This window comes from Microcaecilia unicolor, chromosome 2 (assembly GCF_901765095.1).
Source record: "Microcaecilia unicolor chromosome 2, aMicUni1.1, whole genome shotgun sequence".
NCBI classification, from domain to species: Eukaryota; Metazoa; Chordata; class Amphibia; order Gymnophiona; family Siphonopidae; genus Microcaecilia; species Microcaecilia unicolor.
The window spans coordinates 458,133,594-458,157,654 of NC_044032.1; the positions used below are offsets into that span (position 1 = coordinate 458,133,594).

The 24,061-nt window shown below is 40.2% G+C and overlaps 1 protein-coding gene across 1 annotated transcript in view; it reads right to left on the minus strand.

Moving 5' to 3' along the window:
• Window positions 1-24,061, minus strand: part of DYSF (dysferlin) — a 591,346-nt gene that overhangs the window by 271,551 nt on the left and 295,734 nt on the right. The window contains exon 30 of the mRNA XM_030190967.1: window positions 9,127-9,300. Within this exon, the coding sequence (XP_030046827.1) occupies window positions 9,127-9,300 (174 nt within the window). The remainder of the gene's footprint in view (window positions 1-9,126; window positions 9,301-24,061) is intronic.

Below are 24,061 nucleotides of genomic sequence, written 5' to 3' on the forward strand. Positions count from 1 at the left end.
AACAGGCACCCATTCTGTTCGGTGCCAAAGCTTGGACACCATTTACTGAGTCTAGCCCTATGTACTAAATTGATACAGTGTCTGAAAAGTTGCAGTAAAGATAGTTGCTGCCTCCAAGTGATTCCTGCTTAGAGAGACCTCTATATCATCTGGACGTCCTGGGTCAAAAATTGTGATTCAGAACATAAGTGACTAGAGTTTTGATGTGCTGTGTTAGATCTTCATATTGATTATGAAATATGTTGTATCATGCTTGGCTTGTGCTACATATGCTAAAATAGAAATTGGTGTCCTTAATGCATGATTATTTGTTTAGGAATTCTGCCCATATCTGCTAATCTACAGTAAATAAGGCACTAAAAACTGCCCCTCCCTCCCCCCCCCCCCCCCCCCCCACACACACACACTGAGCTCATAGCAATCAGTATGGCTATGCTTATGTTCTTATCAAGAGATATAGCAGAAACAGAAAAATAGAAAATGGTTGCAGTTGTCACTTGGTCCAATTACCAAATGTGTTTGGCCTGCTACTATTGATTTGTGTTAGTTAAACACATAAGAGTATTTAAAAAAAAAGCTATGCTAGGTCAGACCAAGATCCTTCAAGGATCAGCAGTGGGAATTGAACCCATGTTGCCAGGACCAAAGCCCACTGCACTAACCATTAAGCCACTCCTCCTCTGTTTTAGATGGCTTGCATTTGGACGTCTTTTGTTCGAAAATGGACCAAAAAAAGGAGGTCCAAATCACAAAACGTCCAAATCACAACACATCCATAGTATTTTCGAACACAAAAGATAGACACCCATCTTTTTTGAAAATGACCTTCTTTCCTGTTCGGAATTTGGACGTCTTTGTAAAACATCCAAACTCTGATTTAGATGTTTCTTTCAAAAATGCCCCTCTATGACAAATTATTTTTATGACAATATGAGAATAATTAACTCCCTAGAGGCAGAGCAATGTCTCAGAACATGAATTCATGTTGGGAGATTCTGGGAGATACTACTTTGGACTTTATGACACATTGAGTAGAACCGAATTTGAATTACACTTTGAGAGGATTTCACTTTGAACTTTAAGATCCATTGCATGGAACTGACATGAGATTTCAATCGATAATATTGTAAGTGGTCAAAGAATGAATCTTTTTATAATAAAATGAGTGGAAGAAAGAAAATAAGTAGCCATTTTTTAATACATGTAAGAACTATTCAAAAGTAAGCTTGTGTGTCTGGAACCTGAGGATTTTCTACCTTTTTCATAATTCAGTGACTTCTAGGACTGATGATTATACTTCGGGATTCAGACATTTTTCTGATCTGATTATGATCTAATGTCTGCTACATATGATGGTTCTTAATTGATCTAAGTGAGTTCACATATTTGACACAAAGGGCCCGATATTCAAAGTGATTTAGCTGGCTGATGGGTTAAATCACTTGGTCAGGGCTAGCCACTAATATTCAGTGGCACTTAACTGGCTAAGTGCCGCTGAATATTGTAGTTAGCACTGAACTCAAAGCCGGCCATGTTGGAGGCGTTCTGGGGATGGAGTCAGCACTTGGCCACTTAAGTGCTGATATTCAGCCCATAAGCAGCCAGCTTTAGTGCAGGAGTCCTCCGACTGCATTGCTGCCAGTAGGGGGAGGTGCATTAATATTGTGCTTTCAATTGCTAGGGACAGGAAGGTTCCCTGGAGTCCTGCACAGCTTGCCTGTCCCTCACTGCTGAAAAAGTAATAGTGAAATAGCACCCCCACTGGCAGTTTAATACTGCCAGGTGGAGGACTCCTGCTCAGCTTAGAGTGAGCAGTGGTGACTATGCCAGAAGCAGATATTCAACAGCAATTAACCAAAAAGTGCTGCTCAATATCTGCTCTAACCGCCACAGCACTCTCTGCTTAGTGCTAGGGCAGTCCAAGGGCAAAGTGAGGGTGAAGACCAGTGGCATAGCTACATGGGGCCATGGGGGCCTGGGCCCCCCAAATTACCTGTGGGCCCCTGGTTTTGCTGGCGGGGGTCCCCCACCAGCTGAATTATTGTCCAGTGCAGGTCTCCAGCGCCACCGCATTGCCTGCCCTGTCTTCCCCTCACTTCCGGCATGCTCCTTTTAGTGAAACTCAATTTCACTAAAAGGAGCATGCAGGACGTGAGGGGAAGACAGAACAGGGCAGGCGCTGGACAACGCTTCAGCTGGCGGGTGTTGGGGACCCCCACCGGCCAAGGTATTTGCTGCAGCACTGGGTGGGAAGCAGCAGGGAGGCAACAGGGCAGCAGACCAAAATGTGCCCCCCACCTCAAACTCTGGCCTCCTCCCACGGCAAAGACAGGAATTATCTGGACATCATCAACATTAGGACAGCACAAAGGATGTCTGAAGTTAAACAGGTAGCTGTCTGGATATTGCCGCTGAATATTGGTAGTACCTGGGTAACTCCTGGCAACAGCCTCAGACCTGGATATTGAGTTCTGGTACCCAGATAGGCATCAGCACTGAATCTCCTGGTCTAATTCAGGCAGCAATGGCCAATGTTTAAAAAACAAATGCTGACCACTACTGGTTGAATAGTTCCTTTTTACATCTTAAATATTGCTCTATAGGTAGCCAGTAGGCGGAGTCTGGGTGGAGTATGGTTAGGACTCACACTTATTGAATACTTTAAGTTACATGCATATCACCAGAACTTAGGTGCATGCACTTACGCACCTTACTTATAGGCATGTATTTTGCTGTTATGTTAGTATTCTATAAAGGAAAGTAGGCACCTATATTGCTTTATAGGAGTGGAGGAGTAGCCTAGTGGTTAGTGCAACAAACTTTGATCCTAGGGACCTGGGTTCAATTCCCACTACAGCTCCTTGTGACTGTGGGCAAGTCACTTAACTCTCCATTGCCCCAGGTGCAAAATAAGTACTTGTATATATGTAAACTACTTTGAATGTAGTTGCAAAATACCACAGAAAGGCAGCATATCAAGTCCCATTTCCCTTTCCCTTTATAGAATAGAGTCCTAGCAGGTATCCTGTTACATAGAATTACCCCCCAATGTGCTCATGTCTTCTAATTCCATTTATCAACCTAGCATTTTGAATACACTGCAAACGTTTCAAACATCATCATGGCAAATAAATCACAGTATAATGATTTTAATATAAAAAAAAAATCCACTATTATCATCTAAATGACCAAGCAAAATTCATCATTTGACAGTAAAGGTTTCAGTCATCATAATTAATGTAATTGAAAGTTTCTTTTAAAACCTGATTAATCTGAGGTTTCATTGAAACCTAGAATCAACTGTAATTCCTCTACCATCCTGGACTTTTCCTCCAGGAACTTATCCAAACCTCTTTTAATTCCCACTATGTTAGTCACCTTGACCACATCCTCCAGCAACATATTCCACAGTAAGAATGGATACCAAGTTGTACTGCAAAAAAATCACTGCTTGGAATCATTATCTTACTAAATAGGGAAAAACTTTACTGCACCTAAAGTTACAGGCCGAATAAGAGAATTGTTTGATCATGAGACATCTTCCTTGTCAATTCCCCTCTGCCGCCACTTCACTCACTTACATGCATACACATAGAGTCCTCAAAGGATGACAAATATGAGCCATCTTGCATAAACAATATGTCAGCTTGCTGAAAGGATTCATCATGCCTAGCCTGGCAAATCCAATTAGCTATAAAAATAAATTATATTTTAATAAGAACCAGGTTACAGCAGCCTTGTCAAAGAAATCCAAGCTCGAATGAGTGCATTCCATTCAACGAAACATAGCAACACAGTACATGACTGCAGAAAGTGACTAATCGACCCATCTAGCCTACCCTTTTTCCTAGCCACATAACTAACGATATATCCCAGCTGCCAGCCACAGACGCTACCACAGACGCTTGAGTGCTTGTTAGATATCACTCCTTATCCAAATCTATTTTTGTTCTCTTCCTCTTTGGGTCTCTACCATTCTGTGCAAATTAGAATACTTAATCCAAAGCTTAGCCATCCAGTCTCTTACCATAAAGCTTTATAATAATCTCAACAGCTACCAAAATTAATAAGGCTGTTGCCTGAACATCCAGCCTACTAGTTCCTCATGACCTTGAATTGAGAAAGGGAAAGGGGATGGGATTTGATTTACCTTCTTTCTGTGGTTACAATCAAAGCAGTTTACATTTCTACTGTAACCACTTATCATTTCCATAGTGCTACTAGACATACACAGAACTGTACACATTATATGCAGCTACTTTCTCTGTTCCTAGGGGCTCACAATATAATATATATATATATTATATACAGGTGAATATTTTGTACCTAGTGTCCAGTTACCATCAATTTACCAGCATCAATCCAGGTTTTGTTTTGTGTAAGTGTGTGTGTGTGTGGAATTGCTTCCTGCTGGTGCCGCCCCAGTTACCTCATGTCCTGTAGCATCACTAAGGGGGGAAGTTATCAACAAGAGCTACCATAAAAATGTGCTATTTTGTGCACTGAGACCCAGTTACTAATAACTGGGGTTAATAGTAAAACAACACATCTTAACAGTAGCCCACTTTGATAACTTGATAACCCCCCTCACAATCTGTACCAAACTTCCCCACTTCTAGGTTTAGACATACTACAGGAACATATGGATATTATTTTGTTGTTTGAAACAACTAATCAAACCACTTTCGTCAATTCAGAGATGGCCCGTGGAGGGGCATTTTTGAAAGGATGCCCAAGTCAGAATAGTACAAACTAAACCAACAAAGGAGGAGAACTCAATAGAAATAGTATAGGTTTACACAAATATACAGGGGTTCTCCTATAGAACTCAACATATAAGCAGTGTGGAACTGCAAGGAGGAAAAAGACTCAAGAAGCTCCCGGCTAAAAAAAAAAAAGCAATAGGAGCAGGGCTGCTTCAACTTTGGCACAAAAAACTTCCTTGTAGAATTAAACAGCTCTTACAAAATAGAGGTCTTTTCTCCATCAAGTGAGGAGCAGAGTTTTCACATATTTTTGACTGTTAGACCCTGATGCAGGCAAACAAAACACTGGCCACCGTTGGTCACAGTCTGTTTTTTTTTTTTTTAGAAAGGAAAGGAGAGGAAGAACCACACAAGCTAAGTACTATTTGAACATAGCAATGATGTTTATAAATCTATGATATAGTATAGAAGAGACATTGTAAAAAAAAAAAATTGGGGCCCAACATTAAGAAAATGCTGATCTCCTAAATTTATGCTCCTAAATTAGCCTCCTAAGTTTGTGCCCTATTCTCAGTTAAACTTAAGGGCCCTTTTACTAAGCTGAACTAAAATGTAGCCGACAGTAACATAGTGCTACTTCTTGTGTATACCTTATTTCCCATGCGCCACTTTTTACTGCGGAAGAAAAAAAAACCTTGTTTTCAACAGAGGCAATAAATGGCTGTGCACTAATAAAAACACTGGCATGCAACATTTACTACCTGAGCTCTTACCGCCTCCTATTTAGAAGGCTCACATGCTACTCACATGGTAATAGGGTGGCGAATGGCAACAGCCATGTGCTGCCCATTACCACCCTACCTCCCCCTTAGAAAATAATTTTTTTTTCTGGGTGCAGGAAATGGAATGCACTGAGCTCGCCCAGTGGTAGTGCTGTTGTACTGCATGCAACCCCCACAGTAGACCTACCTTCCTTACAGCATAACTTTCCAGCTGATAATTCATCCTAATTTAGACGTGTAAAAGTTATGCTCATAAATTTAGGACTGTCGTTCACCTAGATTTATGAGCCCTAGTGAAAACCATTGCTAAGCTCCTAACTTCTTTTCCCTGCCCTAAAGCTGCTCATTACCACCCACTTTTTATGCTCCTAAAGTTAAAAGTTTAGTGAAATCTTGAAGAAAAATGCAGGCACTCAGCCCTAGTAAATTTTCAAAGAGGCCAATTTATCAGCATAACTCTTAAAGTAAGGAGCATAAATCTTTTGAATACTGGTCCCTTCATTTTGGTGCTAGTACTGGGAAAAGGTTTATTTTACTAAAGGCACACATTAATTCAAATTACTGCAACCAGTAATGCATAAATAATCTAACAAAGGGAATTTAGAAGCTCCACTATCCTCTGAAGCTGTACTGAAAGCTATAGCAATACTTTAAAAAAATGCTTAACTAAACCTTGAACAAAAAGATTTATTCTCTATGTTCATTTTTTCCATTCAGTAGCAACTGTTTACCTATTCCAATTTTATCATAAATTAATGCATTTCGAATCAGAATAAGTCAGTTGCTGTTAAAAGCCATTGTTTAAAAAATTATACTTTATTAAAATGAATTATGCAGCTGTAAGAAAACAAACTCAATAAAATATTGCATAGATCACTTACAATTTTATTATATTACATCTCCTGCTAAGTACGCAGAAACATGAGCTGGAGTTTCATTAGGGGATCACCAAAATGTTAGTTCAATGGTAGCACTCACAAATTCATTTTTTATATATACTGTAAAACACACACACACACACACATACACACAATAAAACAATAAAGAAAGGTCTTAAAATGTGGGAACCTTTCTTGAGTTTACATTTTTAATTTATATAATATCCAAATGCCAATCTAAATTTGCCACTACTGGTACAAAATTGAAGCCAAGAACATGTTGAACTGTTCGAAGTGTAACCAGAGACATCATTTCAATACAAGGGCCTAATGCTGCAACTGTAATGAAAAAGCTGGTTAGCTTCTAAAGGGGCTGAACCCCTTTTAAATTCCATCAGCCTCTCCAAAAAAAATAGAGGAATTCAAGCTCTGGTTACAGCTTCCCCAAGGCTGTGGACTACTAATGCAATCTATGGGAAAATATGGGAATTGAAAATGAAGGTGAGATACTCTTGTTGAAGTAAAAAATAGATGATAACTGGTATGCACAACCGAGCAGGATATATTGGCTGAGAATGTCTGAGAAAGAACACCACATTACATAAGAATCACTGGTATATTAAAGGGTCCAGAACTTCGTGCCATAAACCACTCAACTTGAAAAATATTTGCATTTAAACATTTGCTGATTCAAAAAAGGTGCCTTTCCCTTTTATCAGAAAGTGGCTCTTATTTTATTGACTCGGTCAATCCATTCTTATTGTTACTTGTTCAAATGATAGCAACCAACGCTGAAATTTTTCAGTTTTATTATTGTGCTTCTATTTGTTTTGGTTATTTGTTGATACAGTTATTGTGCAGCCTATCTGTGCTTACTGAACAGTTGTGGCCTCTGTGAGCACAGTGCGCTGATTGATTATATTGCTATTATTTCATGGCACAGGCTTGTTGGGCTGTGGCTATAGTGAAGTCCTCATGAGTCATGTCAGGGTGAGCCAGGCTTCTGTTTCCCACCCTGGAGTGTACATGTGCATGTATGAGAGTGGGACAAGATGTAAGGCTTCCTCCAGGTTGACTTCATGGTTCCTGTCCACAAGAAAAACCTTTCGAAACCTAATACAATCAATGGTCCTAAGTCATGCAGACTATTGCAACGGAATCTTCACGGGATTCAAAGAACAACTCACTAAAAAACTCTAGACCACCCAAAATACAGCAGCCAGATTGATATTCAGCAAAACACGATTCGAAAGTGGCAAACCCCTTCAAGAAAAGCTGCATTGGCTCCCAAAGAACGGATCATCTTCAAAATCTGCACTTTAGTCCACAAAATTATATACGGCGTAGTCCTAGGATACATGATAGACCTTATAGATCTACCAGTAAGAAACAGAGTCGGATTGTCAAGATCTTACCTAAACCTTCACTACCCAAATTGCAAAGGACTGAAATACAAAACAACTCACGCATCCGGCTTCTCCTACATAAGTGCACAACTTTGGAATGACCTCCCAAAAGTGGTGAAAACAATCCATGATCACCTGAACTTCAGGAAATCACTAAAAACCAACCTCTTCAAAAAGGCCTACCCCAATGATCCCATGTAAATCTCTTCACCCAGGAATATAACATGACTAATGATCGTACTTCATCCCTTCCGATCCTCCACATATACTTCGATCACTATACAACCTTTTATTTGTTATCAACTGACTGGGCAAACGCCTTTGACAGTACTGTGTAAGCCACATTGAGCCTGCAAATAGGTGGGAAAATGTGGGGTACAAATGCAACAAATAAATAAATAAATATTGTGGCAGGTTGGGACCTGAGGAGAGCGTGGTTGCGGTTGATGCTGAAAGGAAACAGAGGCGAACTGATACTACATGACTCATCATGTTTTCTGTGTATTGCTTGCTGATGACGACGGCTTTTTGTCATTATGACATGATAATTAGCATTCCCTTCCCATCCAGACAAAATCAGGAAGTGAAAGGTCTATGCCATCAAATAAACCCAGGTCCCTCTTGTTGGCAGTTCACAGAACTGCCACTGAGACACTATGGAAGCTCTCCATTTTATTTTCTGAATAAAAGGATCAGACTCAGCCTAATCTTATAGTCCTTCAGGATCCATTACTCATAGAAACTTTCATTCTCATTGGATAGGTTAAGCTGAAGCATGCATATTTCTTTGCTGTTTTAGCATTGCCAGAAATGTCTTCCTTTTCTGTCCTATTTAGATTTACAAGAATTCTCAAGCTTTTTCGTTCCCACAGTAGTTTCCAAGTTTATTAGAGCTTGATAAACCACACACCATGTACTAAAATAGTACTTCCTGTTTAGCGAGTGGTAAGCCTGCATTGGGCTTTCCGCTGCTTAGTAAAAAAGAGACCCTGGCCAGTTAAATGGTTTTGAGTATCGGGGGGAGGGGGGAGGGGAGGGTATGTCACCATTTTAGTTCTGAATCCCCAAACTCCCAAACACCTGGCAATGGAAGAGAAGTGTACATTATCAAAAACTGGTATACTATACAATGCAAATTGCATAACAGAACTTAAGATGTGTACGTTGCAGGGTGGATGATCATCTTCTGTGAACATACCACTGTCTGCATTCTTCAGCTCTGCATTGGATTTCCTATTAATCACTTATATTTTTGTCTTTCTGCTCACAGTACACTACACATACTCAATGCCTCATGTTTTAAGTTACAGAGAACCAAGGATAAAATCAGTTATAAAATCTATCCTATACTTACCAGGGCACCTTCTAAAGCAAATACAGCTGAAGCTCCTGTCTTTTCTAGGGGCTCCATGCGGCGCCTCCACCGCCGCCTGCGAAAGCTGTCTGTCTTGCGGTACTTGAGATGGAACTTCCAGCCAAAAAGAGAGGCATACTCCCATCCTTCACCTTCTGCCTCTTCAACTTTATGCTGCACAAGGACGGGAATAGCATTTAAATAAAATAATAGTGGAATAATTCTCAACAATAGACAATAATGCTGCATATACACAGAAAGGAAAATGGTACAATTTGTCTAAATCAGATCTTATAATGTCTCAGTGGTCAATTGGGTGTTGCCTAAGCATTGTCTTTAACTTCCATGTGATGCTTGCGCAGTTGCTTAATCCTTAACAACTTTACTAAGTAAAGATATGCTTTCAGTTGAATTATAAGCAGAACGGGAACAACAGAACCAATCCTTCAAAAACATCCTAGTGTCAGACTTGAACTCAGGGTTACAAAGATAAACAAGAAAACACAGTACAGATCACAGAACATTGCACAAGTTATAAACATACTAGTTTATAGTCACTCGTGGAGGGTTTAGACAATAGTACATTTAATTAAGCTAAAGCACATATGGGATCAATTTAGAATCTGGCACACAGGGATACAAAACCTTCTCATATCCATTTGCTAAAATTTTGTAACCCCCACTTACTATATAATATGCCTACCTACATCAAACAAATGGCTGAGGAGATGCTTATGTCCACAGAGGTATATTCCCCTGTAAATAAACTTTACAGCTCATTCAAAATTAGGATTGTACAGCATTGGTAACAAAAATATCTAATTCTAACCATCACTGTAAACAGCAAAAAGGTCTCCAACTCTTATGCCTTACTAAGACACGGCTCAGGAGGGGAGAGGAGAGTGTACTTTATCAAATGTTTGTCTACTGGATATGAAGTCCTGTTTCAGTCTACATCACATAGAATGGGAGGCGGCCTGGTGATTATTTTTTCAACTATACTAAATGTTCAAGAGATTCTGAATAGTTTGCCATACCCTGAAGCTCTTACAGTAAAGATTTCATCTCTAAGTCTGATATATCTTTTTCTTTTCTACTGCCCCCCCCCCCCCCTTCGCTTACTGCAGATCAATAGCATGTTCATAACCAGGCTTTAGTGGCTGCTATGATTAAATGCCCTAATCTCCTGAATCTGAGGGACTTTAATGTCTATGCAGATGTCTATACTCACCCGATGTCTCATTTCTTTCATTTTTTTTTGGATTTAGATTTTCATCAGTGGGTGTCACTACCCACCCGCCTACCAGACTACCCCCCAGTATCGTGGTTTGATCATTTTGTTGTTCATTTCTCTTTGACTTCATCAAATTCTCTTGATACATTTGGTCCATAAACAGACTGTACCAATCATATCCATACTGTAGATCCCCAGACTCTTCCTCCATTTACCTCAGTATTCACACAGAATTTTACTACTAGATCTCTCCCTGATCAAGTTCAATGCTGAGAGAATGTTCTTACAGAAACCATGAATACTGTTATGCCATCTAAAAATGTTCCTCTCTCTCCCATTCATGCAGACAACCATGGTATCATGGTGGCCTAAAACTTTCTTAAGTTCCAGGTCCATCAGGCTGAAAAAGCTTGGACAGCAAGGCGCTCTCCTTCTGCCCTACAACTTTGCAAGGAACACCAACATGATTATAAGTACCATCTAAAACTGGCCAAGAAAGAATTTTATTCCAATCACCTTCTCAAATTCCTCAATCCTGCATGGGATCTGTATTCTGTCTTTTGTTCACTGACAGGTTCTGCATCATCATCTTCTGTCAATTTGATTCCTTCGGACGATAGTTTTGCTCTGTATTTTGCTTCCAAAGTTACCCTATGATGGGCATCTTTTCTTGGTCAACATTTGTCTAGCCAGTCTTCTACATCTGATGTTACTTCTACTGTCTCTACTCTCTCTCCAACAGAGACTATGCCAACTTCTTCTGTAGGAAATGCAACTTGGCCTTAAATTCAATCTGTTCACTTAATAAGGTTCTTTCTTCAATGAGTCTTACTACATGTAGGTCAGATCCTATGCCATCTTCCTGGATTAAACTACCAGAATTAGACCTTCTTCCTTTTACAAATACAAACATGATCTTATAGTCCACATGTACCTAAGTAGTTCAATGCGGATAACAAAATTAAAGAAAACCGAACATTCATTGGAAACTACAGCACCAACTTAACTAATAGAAAAGTTCAGAGAAAAAGTACATTCTAACCTACATATTTCTTAAAAAGATACATCTTCAAAGATTTTCTAAATGATAGGAACTGATTTTTCTTAAAGCAAGAGGAAGAGTGTTTCAATTATGCACAGTCTGATAAGATAGAGACAAATAGCGAGCCTTTTTCGAGTAACACAATCGGAGTAGGAAGGGATAAAGTTAAGAGATTTCTAGATGACCTACGAGTGTCTTTGTCCAAAAAATAAACAATAAAATTCAAAAAAGATGGTGCCAATCCATACAATATTCTGCAGATATTAGCGCTCTAGAAATGTTAAGTAGTAGTAGTAGTAGTAGTAGATATTGGGAGCTAATGTAATAAAATCAAATATGGAGTGGCTTTTTCATAGTACTGAGCAGAGAAAATTAACCTAGCAACGGTATTTTGGACCATTTGCAATCTTTTTAATAATATTTTTGAGCTCCCAAGATAAATTAAATTACAACAGTCCAGTAAAGAAATCAATAAGCTCTGGAATACCAATTGAAAAACTGGAGCCTCAAATAAGCCTCTAATTCTTCGTAATTTTCACAATAATAAAAATGATTTTTTAATCAAACAGGACGTCTGGGCATCTGATGTTAATTGACTATTAAGCAACACTCCAAGGATTTTTAACTGCAACTCAAATATAAATTGTAAGCCATCAAGAAAGCTGTCCTTTGTTTAGCTGCTGTTGCCACTGGACTGGAGCAATAGAGAAGTGGGAGGGAAGTGAGGCAAGTTTGTGGCCAGGTATCTTAGAGGGTATAGTGCACATAGGCGCCACTTCTCCCAAAATCTGTTTGGGGGAGCAACCACTCCCATTGCACTCCACCTATCTATGCCTTTGACGGGAAGGGAAAGAGAGATGCCAACCCAAGGGGATGAAGGAAGAGGAAGTGAAATACTGAACACACAGTGGAGGAAGGAAGGAGAGAGAGACAAATTGGTGTGGGGGAGGAAGTAAAGGTAGCTACTGGACACAAGGAGGTATACAGAAACAAAGGGAACATGATGGACATGGAGAGGAGCATAGGGATAGGAACATAAAGGGGAGATGCTGCATGCAGATGGTATATAGACACAGAGAGGCAATGCCAGACATGGGAGGGGGTATATGTTTACAGTGGGAAGATGCTAGACATGGAGGACAATAGGAACATAGAAGGGAGCTTTTGGACTTCGGGGGCATAGGGATAGGACCATAGCATAGAGATTGGATATATGATGAACTTAGTAAATCTCCTTCACAGTTCTTATACTCAGAATCAAATTTTCTTGCATTTCCCTAGTGCTATTGCTTTAAAGTCAGTTGGACATTTTTCTGCATCACTTTACTACCAGATGGCTTCAATATATCATTTTAAGAAAAATCTGAATATGTTGTTCCCGCAAACTAAGTCATTGGGGGTATATGCCTTAAGTGTTTAATTTTGTTATTGTAATTCCTAGAAAGTTTGGATCTGGTCTCTTAGTTTGTTGCAACCCGCCTTGAACTGACATGTTATAACAATAACACTAACAAATTAGAGTACAGAATCATTCCAAAGCTGGTCTACATGACCTAACATTTTAAAATTTGGTATTGTTCTTATTTAGTTTCAAATAATGATCTCCTGTCCATTTCTCAGACAGACACATGCAATTGGAAATATAATGCGAAGTCCCAGCAGGAGTTTTACAAACTGGTAATAATATTGTTATATCATCTGCATATATAAAGACCTTGTAGCCAGTTAATGAAAGCACATAGCCCAAAGAACTAGTTAGGATGTTAACTATAATAGGAAATAGTGGGTAGCCCTGCAGTACTCGACATAAATTTCACCATATTTGTTCCAAAAAAACCTTGGGCCCACTGCAGTACATTACCTTTTATCTCAATCGAGCTCAAAATGGACAGCATAAGACTATGATCTACCAGATCAAAAGCACATGATAAATCAAATTGTATAACAGAACCGCTCCCTGGCCTTTTCCTAAAATAGATCTGTCCTCAGCCAGCTATTCTTAAACCAATTTTTTTAAAAAACATCACTGGATCCAACTATACCAGCTCAATATAGGCCAGTGTCTAATTTATGTAGCCTCTCTAAGATTACTGAAAAGATTGTGTTTCACCAATTTACAGAACAGATTTTAGTTCTTCACCAGTGCCAATCCAATTTTAGATCATACTGTAGTACTGAAACTATAAAAACATCAGTGCTTAATGAGGTTCATGCGCATCTGGATCATAATCGGATAACCCTTGCCACCTCTTTAGATGTGTCAGCTGCTACTGATTTGGTTGATCATTCACTTCTTCTCTCATCTTTCTGGCTTACGTTTTTCAGACACTGTCTTCCATTGGTTTCAATATTTTCTTCAGAACCGGACTTTTACTGTTTTTACCCCAGCTTCTACTTCTAAGATTCAGCACTTACACTCTGGAGTCCCAAAAGGCTCCATCCTTTCTCCTCTCTTGTTTAACCTGTTCTTAAGCCAACTGGCAACACTGATTCGAGAATCTGCTATCTCTTTCCACATCTATGCAGATTACATTCTTCTTCTGTTTCAAACTGAACCAGAAAATCCTGACATCAAACTACTGCAAATCTGTTTAGATAAGAATACTCGATGGCTGTCAGAGAACCACCTTGTTTTAAATCCAGAGAAAACCGTAGCTTGTTGGCTAACATGATTCTTGTTCCATCCATCATTCAATGTGTAGCTCCTGGGAACAATAATAACAACATTATCTCAGAATTATTTTTGCTCCTCAGTTCTCGGCTCTGTGTAAAACAGGATTCTTTACGTCAATTATGGATCGTACACAACCTCTTCAATTATGACTCCTTCCTTGCTCTTCTTCTTGCCATTTTTATGACAAGGCTTGATTATTGGAATATTGTTCACTCTGGTATCTCACAATCTCTTTGGAAGAAATTGCAACCTCTCCAAAACTGTGCTATGTGACTTGCCACCCTAGTTGTTTTTCCCATGTAACACCTTTGCTTAAAGAGCATCATTGACTGCCTGTCGAATTCAGGGTAAAGTTCAAGATTCGCCTCTGAACATTTAAGGTCCACTGAATGGGGTCGCCTACCTATTTACACGGTTTAACTATACCTATGTGCCCCTTCGTACACTACGATCCCTCAATGATCATAGATTGGTTCTGTCCAGTCCGTGTGGTGCCCATTATAAATGTACACATCACTGTGTGTTTGTTTGTTTTTTTTTTTTACAGCTCCTGTGCTTTGGAACTCACTATCTCTGACAATTCAAGGACAGCTCTCCATCAAATGCTTTAAGACTACAATTAAAACCTGGCTTTCAACCAGTCATATTTGGGCTGTTTTGGGGGATTTCTGGGGATGCTGTCCACTGAATCTTACACTATATGTAGGATTCCTGCATTCTGATGTGCTGTTATGAGTGCTTGTAGTTCCTTTCCAATCTCGGTTTATTTTTTTTTCAGACTATGCACTGCCTTGTCAGTTAAAGGCAGTATACTAAATTAGAAATAAATAAATAAATACTGAACAATCCATTTTAGAACTCTTGAAAATTTCAATTGTTCTTGAAATCAGACTCATTGGAGGGCTAGCTATTCTTTACAGGCATTTTTTACCTTTGTTGAAAAACAATGTTCAGACCTAACAAAAAAAAAACTACACTGTTCATTCAGGGGCTTGATTTTATAATAGGATTACTACACGAGAAATCCAAATTGGCTCCTCTTTTAAGCCTATGTTACAAAGGCAATATAGGTGCCTATGAACCTTTATGAAATAGGCTTCCAGATCCAGCCCCAACAGCACACAAATGTCATAATTTGCACCTGATCCAGTTAGTGCAAATGTGTGCATGAGCTCTATTCCTATACCTGTGTATATTGTTAAATATACACAGACACTGTAACTTCACCTCCACTCCATCCAAACTATGCCCCCAGGAACACCTATGTGCAGATTGTATAAAAGTAGGTGCACACTTTCTGTGTATGTATGTTTCATGTGCATTTGCCTTTTCAGAATGTACATATTAAAGCAGGACAGGCTTATCCACTGCTTCCCTAGCCAAGATAATATTCAAGCACCATTCTGACCTCATTTGCAACTCTCTAACTAGTCCCTTATTTTCTTATTCCTGTTACTTTATCTTATTTATCTATATGATCCATCTTTGCTTACACTCTATGCTGTCTATAAAAGGTAGGGCCAGAATGGGGTTAAGGAGGCTCAGGGGGTAGAAGAAGTGATCTCCAGCACATGCCTTCACTACATATGTCCAGCTACTATGACCTGGCTAAGGTAAGCCAATCTTTTCATTTGGACACTTGTAAACCCAGTTCTAAGGCCTTGCTGGCCCGGCAAGAGTGATAGAAAGACTTTACTTTGCAAACTATGTTTGGAGCATGGCAGTCACAGGCCATGGACTGTGTTTGGGCCTGGTCAGCCACAAGCCCAGGTCAAGACTTTTCCCTCTGAATTAAAGAGACTTTACCTTTTTGTTCCTAACCCTGTGAAGTAACAGACCTCAGGTTTAGTGAATAAAGTATATACTTTATTAATGGCCAGCTGTGTTATTTGGAGGTCTATCCTCAACCCTCACTCACAGTATCACATGCACCTAAGCCATTATAGTATACTAGCATATAGGCTGGTTGACATGACAAAACTTCGGCATGCCCAACAGCAGGTCAACGACTGGTATACATTTGTGTTCCTAAGCGTGCCATACAATGCAGGCAACTGATAGCATTCTATAGAGTACTGCCTAGTATTAACACACATAAATGCCAATTATTGATGCCAATGATATGCGTAGTTGCTAGCTAGTATTCTACAACTTGTGTGCATATTTGGTGCCTTTGTTTAGGCACCAGCTTATATAATTCACTTCACATGCAAGTGGAAGGGCATTTTTGAAAGAATGTCTAAATCAAAATTGGGATGTCCTGCTCTTAATGTTCAAAAAAACCATCCATCTCACAGCGATTTTTGATCAGGAAAAACATCTGGATTTCCTGTTGAAAAATATGTGAGGACCCTCTTACACTGAAAACATCCAAAATGAACAGCCATTTTCCAAAAAAGAGACATCCTAAATATGCCCAAACAATAGGCACAAAAAGGTCTGTCTGGCATAATTTGTACAGAGCAGAGAGGCAGCCTAGTAGACAGTGCAGTAGACATTAAACAGTGGGACCCAGGTACAAATCCTAATCAAATTCAAGTGTGCTCACTGAAAACATTTTCAAATAATCAATCAATATGTGGAGAAAAAAAAAACCTCAGAAATATGGGCTGATACTCTATCACAGAACTAACTTATGCCATCATAGGTCATAAAAAAATAATGTTGTAAGTTGGTTCTGTGATAAAGAGTATCTGGCCATAGTTCTGAGACCTTTTTTTCTCCACATATTGATTAATTATTTGAAAATGTTTTCAGTGACATACTTGATTTTGACTAGTATCCGTTTATGTTTTACCTCCTTCACCTATACTACCCAGGTACAAATTCCACCTTAATTCCTTTATATGTTATTGTGAGCCCCCCCCCCCACCCCCACCCCCAGGAACAGATACAAAGCTACTGTACCTACAGATACACCACTACAATAGCCATCAAACTTGCAGGTGTCTTATAAATTCAGGTACAGTAGGTATTTCTGTGTTCCAGGAGGGCTCACATATTTGTACAGAAATGGAAGAGTTAAAGTGGGAGTTATATCTGAGTCCCATGGTTCAAAGTCCACTGCACTGACTACTAGGCTACTCCTTACACTTGCTTGCTGCATCATTAGGAATGGCCATAATACCTGAAGCTGTCATACAGCCTGATATCTACTCTCAGTTTTTAGGGGGGTGAACGGGAGTCAGTAACCACTGGGAGATTAAAGAGGGTTCATGCCTTCCTCTCCCCCCCCCCCCCCCCAAGTGGTCAGACGCTCAATCAGGGCTCCTTTTTGTACCCTGGATGTGATAGAAACAGGTCTAAATAAAAGAAATCCTTGAATGTTTCTTCCCATTCCATTATCACTGAAAGACGTTCTAATTTTGGGCACACACTAATCCCACCCAAAACACGCCCCCTTACTATTTGGATAAATTGCAGTGTAAAATATACAAATTCTGCCTTTAACAAATAAATAAGCATTTTCAAGATCACTGTCTCCAGGATTTGTTTTTCAGTGGTCAAACATCCCACTTTTACCTGCACTTGCATTTTCAGCAGATGGACATTTTTTTGGCCATTTTGGGACGTCCATCTGCTTCAAAAATGAGTGCTTGGCGGGGGGGGGGGGCATTTTCAAACAAATGTCCTGCTCATATTATCCAAAAAAAGTTGTACATCTCACAGCCATAATCAAACAGGAAAAATGTCTAGATTTCCTGTTCAATTATGGCTGGAAGATGGATGTTTTTGCACTGAAAATGTCCAAAATGAGCAACCATTTTCCAAAGTGAAATGTACAACTTTTGAACGACCAAAAAACAGAGACATGAACTTGTGCCTGGCATCATTTTCAAAAATATGGCCAACAGAGGAGTACTCCTAGTTGTTAATGAAGGTGGACTATAAACTAAGGAAAGGTTTAAACTCCACTGTAACTCTTTTTTCTGTAAATGTGATCCCTCCAGGACCTGAAAAATATCTACTGTACCTGAATGCACACCACTTCAATAGCCTTCAGGCTTGCAAGTGTCTTATATATTTAGGTACAGGAGGTATTTTTCTGTTTATGTTGAAAAAAGTTGAAGTGGGATTTGAACTTGAACCTGGGTCCCTTGGTTTAAGGAGCCACTGCACTAACAACTAGGCTACTCCTCTAACCAAGATTCTTTTGCAATACTAAATGTATACTTTCCTACAAATTTCCACAATTCATGATGTATTGTAAGCCACATTGAGCCTGCAAAAAGGTGGGAAAATGTGGGATACAAATGCAATAAATAAATAAATAAATAAATAAATAAATAAATAAATAAAATAACCTGCTTACTACTTTCTTTAGAATGACCATAATACCTGCAGCTGACAAAATCTGGTTTTCCTTTCCAGTTTCATTTTCAGGTGAGAGGAAAGGGGACAGCAATCATTGGGGGATAAAGGAGGGATCATGCCTTAATCCCTCCAGTGATCAGCTGCACAATTAGAGCAACTTTATATAAAACTTGGGCGTGGCTGAAGAAAGGTCTAGATAAAAACGTCCTTTTTAAGTATGGACATTTCTTCCAATTTGAATAAAACAAAATAAAACATGGAAAAGAAAATAAGATGATACCTTTTTTATTGGACATAACATAATACATTTCTTGATGGATGGATCAAGAAATGTATTAAGTTATGTCCAATAAAAAAGGTATCATCTTATTTTCTTTTCCATGTTTTATTTTGTTTTATTTCTATTGATTACCTTTAAAAGTGGCCTAACACGGCTACCACACCTCTCTTCCCATTGGAAAATTCCTGTTGGATGACCTACTCTTGATCTCTCCCTAGTCCCGCCTAAAATATTCCCACAACACGCCCCCTTGCTACTTGGACAAACTGCAGTGCAAAACATCCAAATTCTGGCTTTCCAAAATCAGGATTTGGACATTTTTAGCAGATGGACTTTTTTAGGCATTTTAAGAGATCCATCTCCTTTGAAAATGAGGACTATAGTGTACATTTTTTCCTTACAGTGCATGCAGCATGATAGTTCACATATGTGCACATTATATTATCAAGAAAGATTCTATATAGGTCACCCAAAGTTGGGCGCACAGAGCAGATGCACATGCAAATTAATGAGTTAATGATGTGTCAATCAATTATTGATGTTAATTGGCATTACTTTGGGTTTACTTGTGCCTCTGCGCTATTTTATAACACTGCACACCTAAACTATCTCATGCACAACCCAAAAGGGGGCTTGGCTATGGGAGGGGCATGGGCAGGTCAGGGGCATTCCAAAAATTTGGCTAGTGTTATAGAATATCAGGTTGCAGCAGGCATAAATTCTCCTGCCCAAAGTTGGACATGGGAATTCACGCTAAGCACTATTCTATAAAGGGTGCTCAGCGCTTTCTCCTGGATTCTATATATCGCACCTAGCATTCTGTGCCAAAATCCAAGCGTATTCTATAACAACGTAAGTAAATTAATTGGCTTAACAAGCTAATCAGCGTTGATAACAGCACGTAAAAAGCAATAATGAGCATTAATTGGCAAAAATTAGAATTTACACGCATAACTCACTAAGGACCTTATTTATTAAGCCAAGCTATAGGCACACTAGCATTTTAAGCACATGCTAAAAATTAGCACACGCTAATGCTAGAGGCACCCATAGGAATATATGAGTGTTTCTAGCATTTAGCACACTCTACTTTTAGAGTGTGCTAAAAACGCTAGTGCACCTTAGTAAACAGGTCCCTGTGTATTCTGTAATGCAGAGTGCCTACATTCTAATGCTTGCAGTCAAAAAGGGGCGTAGTTATGGGTGGAGAAATGGGCAGTGCATGGGCATTCCAAAATTTAAGCACACTGTTATAGAATATGGCCCTCTGAGCCTAATTCCACGTGCTGGTATTTACACCAAATAAAACATGGCCTAAATGGACATGACAAAATTTGGTTGTGTGGAGAGATGTTTGGCATATTCTATATACTGTAAAGGGGGGGGCCGCTTCTTCCTCTTGGGTGGAGCCAGCAAGCCTGTAGGGCTCCCAGGGTTCCAGGACAGAATGCTGCTGATACTGGGACTCAGGGCCAAAGTATTTTATTATCAAGGCAATTTCATACCCAAAATCATAATATATTCTTCAAAACAAAAGGTACACCCCTCTTAATATAGTCTTCAAAAGAAAAAGGTACAGTCTTCATAAGATAATCTTCAAAAGAAAAAAAGGTACAGTCCAGGTCCCAAAATCCCTCAGCAAACGCTCAGCTCCTCAAGACCTCAGGTCTTCTATTAGGGCATTAGCTTTCCCTTCCCCCTCCTTTAGAAGGGTTTAGTAGGAGTTCAGCACACTTCCAATATAGCCCAACAGTTCAGAACAAATCTTCATGGACAGTCTTTGCACATCAAACCAATACCACAAATTACCTGCCTTTTCACAGCATGGAGGGAACCCTGTAAGGAACAGGGTTGGCAGTTTCTCCCACCTCTCAGTGCCACACCCGGTGTGGCCTCTACTGCCTTCAAGTGCTGGGCAGGGCAACCTTTGAATTATCCCACTCCATGGTAGCTGGCTCCTCTCCCTTAGGCAGCTCTAGTGGCAGGCTACTTCCTTCCTCCACATACTCCATGGAATCTCTCTCTCTCCATTCGTCTCCCCTCCTCCCTGGTGAGCAAGAGCCTCCAGGAAATCTGCTCTCTCCTTCTCACAGCTGGGGGGAATTATATACTGATGGCGAAGCCAGGGAAACTGAGCTTCATCCTTCCCTCTCCCTCTAGTGGGGAAGGGAGTAACAGGCTCACCCTGCCTCGAGCCATTGCTCCCTCTGCTGGGGCTGGGAATCCATTCCGTCTTTTAGGACTACTCTCATCTCTCATTCTTGCAAGGACTTCTGGGACCTGTAGTTCTGGGCTCAACTACTTCACTGGGGAATCTCTGGGCCTTGCCTTGCCTTGTGCTGGCTTTCTTCCTGGAATTTCCTACTCTAAAACTGTGCTTTTGGACATTTCTGGTGCATTTTGTAACCTTGTCTTCTCCTTATCCTAACCAGCTGTGTAGATAAGTGGCTTAATACAATTCTAGAGATAGGTTTTACAACAAACACATTCCACACGTTTTAAATTTTAACCCCCCACCCCCACCCCCACCCCAAGACTTCCACTTCCTAAATAGCTTTCCTAAATACACTACTTATCACAAATTAACTCCACCCAAATACAAATCTCTCTGCCTGTGTGGCTTAAGAGTAAAGTAAATCTTGCAAACTCTTAACCCCATCATAGCATACCTATTCATACCAAATAAATCAGAATGACTCTTATTCTCTGTAATAATTGTGGTGCTTTAGTTTCAAGGCCAATCATCTGGACACTAAAAGCTTGTCCTATATGTCATCAGCTTGCTAGTTTAAAACAGGAGCTTAGTAAACTAAAGGAGGAATTAGATGCATTTAAAGCAGCTTCAAAGACTCCACAAATTCATACTGCTCAGAATCAAACCAAATTCACACCACTGCCTCAAAGGATAAAACCACCTAAAAATAGATGGTTCACAGTAGGCTCAGGCAGAGTTCGTTATGTGACACACAAGCATCCGCCCTCACAAGTGTTGCCCCTACAGAATTCTTTTGCACCATTACAGCACTCTGATATTCCTGAAAATAGAACGGATGCAGAAGAAAAAGGAATGAAGGTGGAACAAAAAGATAGGAAGGTACCCAAAGGGTTAAGACACCCCCAAATCACTAATGTTAAAACACATACCAGGAAATGTAGATGGAATGCAATGACCACAAATGCTCGCAGTCTAAGCAATAAAGTTCATGACCTTCAAGCCCTGATGGTGGAGGCAGACTTAGACATTGTTGCAATCACAGAGACGTGACTAAATGGTTCCCATGAATGGGATGCAAACATACCAGGCTATAATCTATTTAGGAAGGATAGAGAGGGTCGTAAAGGTGGAGGAGTAGCTCTGTATGTGAGAAATGATATCACGGTGACTGAAATGACAGGGACCTGGGGAAAAGAAGAAGCGATATGGATCACCTTAAAAAGAGATGATAGAACCTTAGTCCACGTGGGTGTTGTCTACAGACCCCCGACACAACTGGAGGAACTAGATAGGGGTCTGATCGCGGATATTCAAAAGTTAGGAAAGAAGAGGAAGGTGCAGTTGCTGGGAGATTTCAATCTGCCGGATGTAGATTGGAAGGTTCCGTCGGTGGAAGCCAATAAGTTGCAAGATCCGAGACAACATGGTTTTACCAAAGGGAAATCGTGTCAAACGAATCTCATTGAGTTTTTTGATTGGGTGACAGGAGAATTGAATCAGGGACGAGCTATGGACGTAATCTACTTAGATTTCAGCAAAGCTTTTGACACGGTTCCCCACAGGAGGCTTTTAAATAAACTGGATGGGCTGAAGATAGGACCTAAAGTGGTGAACTGGATTAGGAACTGGTTGACAGACAGACGCCAGAGGGTGGTGGTGAATGGAGTTAGCTCGGAGGACGGAAAGGTGAGTAGTGGAGTGCCTCAAGGATCAGTGCTGGGGCCGATTCTGTTCAATATATTTGTGAGTGACCTTGCCGAAGGGTTAGAAGGTAAAGTTTGCCTATTTGCGGATGATACTAAGATCTGTAACAGAGTGGACACCCCGGAGGGAGTGGAAAACATGAAAAAGGATCTGAAGAAGCTAGAACAATGGTCTAAGGTCTGGCAATTAAAATTCAATGTCAAGAAATGCAAAGTGATGCACTTAGGGAATAGAAATCCATGGGAGACGTATGTATTAGGTGGCGAGAGTCTGATAGGTACGGACGGGGAGAGGGACCTTGGGGTGATAGTATCTGAGGATTTGAAGGTGACGAAACAGTGTGACAAGGCGGTGGCTGTATCTAGAAGGTTGTTGGGCTGTATAGAGAGAGGTGTGACCAGCAGAAGAAAGGGAGTGTTGATGCCCCTGTATAAGTCGTTGGTGAGGCCCCATCTGGAGTATTGTGTTCAGTTTTGGAGGCCGTATCTTGCTAAGGATGTAAAAAGAATCGAAGCGGTGCAAAGAAAAGCTACGAGAATGGTATGAGATTTGCGTAACAAGACGTATGAGGAGAGACTTGCTGACCTGAACATGTATACCCTGGAGGAAAGGAGAAACAGGGGTGATATGATACAGACGTTCAAATATTTGAAAGGTATTAATCCGCAAACGAACCTTTTCCGGAGATACGAAGGCGGTAGAACGAGAGGACATGAAATGAGATTGAAGGGGGGCAGACTCAAGAAAAATGTCAGGAAGTATTTCTTCATGGAGAGAGTGGTGGATGCTTGGAATGCCCTCCCACGGGAGGTGGTGGAGAGGAAAACTGTAAAGGAATTCAAACATACGTGGGATAAACATAAAGGAATCCTGTTCAGTAGGAAAGGATCCTCAGGAGCTTAACCGAGATTGGATAGCAGAGCCGGTAGTGGGAGGCGGGGCTGGAGGTTGGGAGGCGGGGCTAGTGCTGGGCAGACTTATACGGTCTGTGCCCTGAAGAGCACAGGTACAAATCAAAGTAGGGTGCACACATGAGTTGTCTTGTTGGGCAGACTGGATGGACCGTGCAGGTCTTTTTCTGCCGTCATCTACTATGTTACTATGTAATACTGCACAGAAATTTAAGCCCATTCTATAAAATTTAGGCGTATTTTAGAGAATACACCTAGGCGTATTTTTGTACTGCGTGGATTTTTTAGGCACCATATATAGAATCTGGCCCTTAATGTGGATTTTTCCAGGTGCCCAAATTTCCTGAATCTGGTCCTAAATGAATGAATATAGCACACACTCTGAGAAAAGTGTGCATTATTAATGACATTCATTTTGAAACCAAAAATGGGGAAAAAAAACCTAAATATTTTCTGACTGCCTGTCCCTATTCAGTTTAATGGCAGTAGGCGCAAATCAAGGGAAGCCAACACTGCAGTCCCTTCTCACAATGGCTTTCATTTTGATCTTAGGCAAATCAC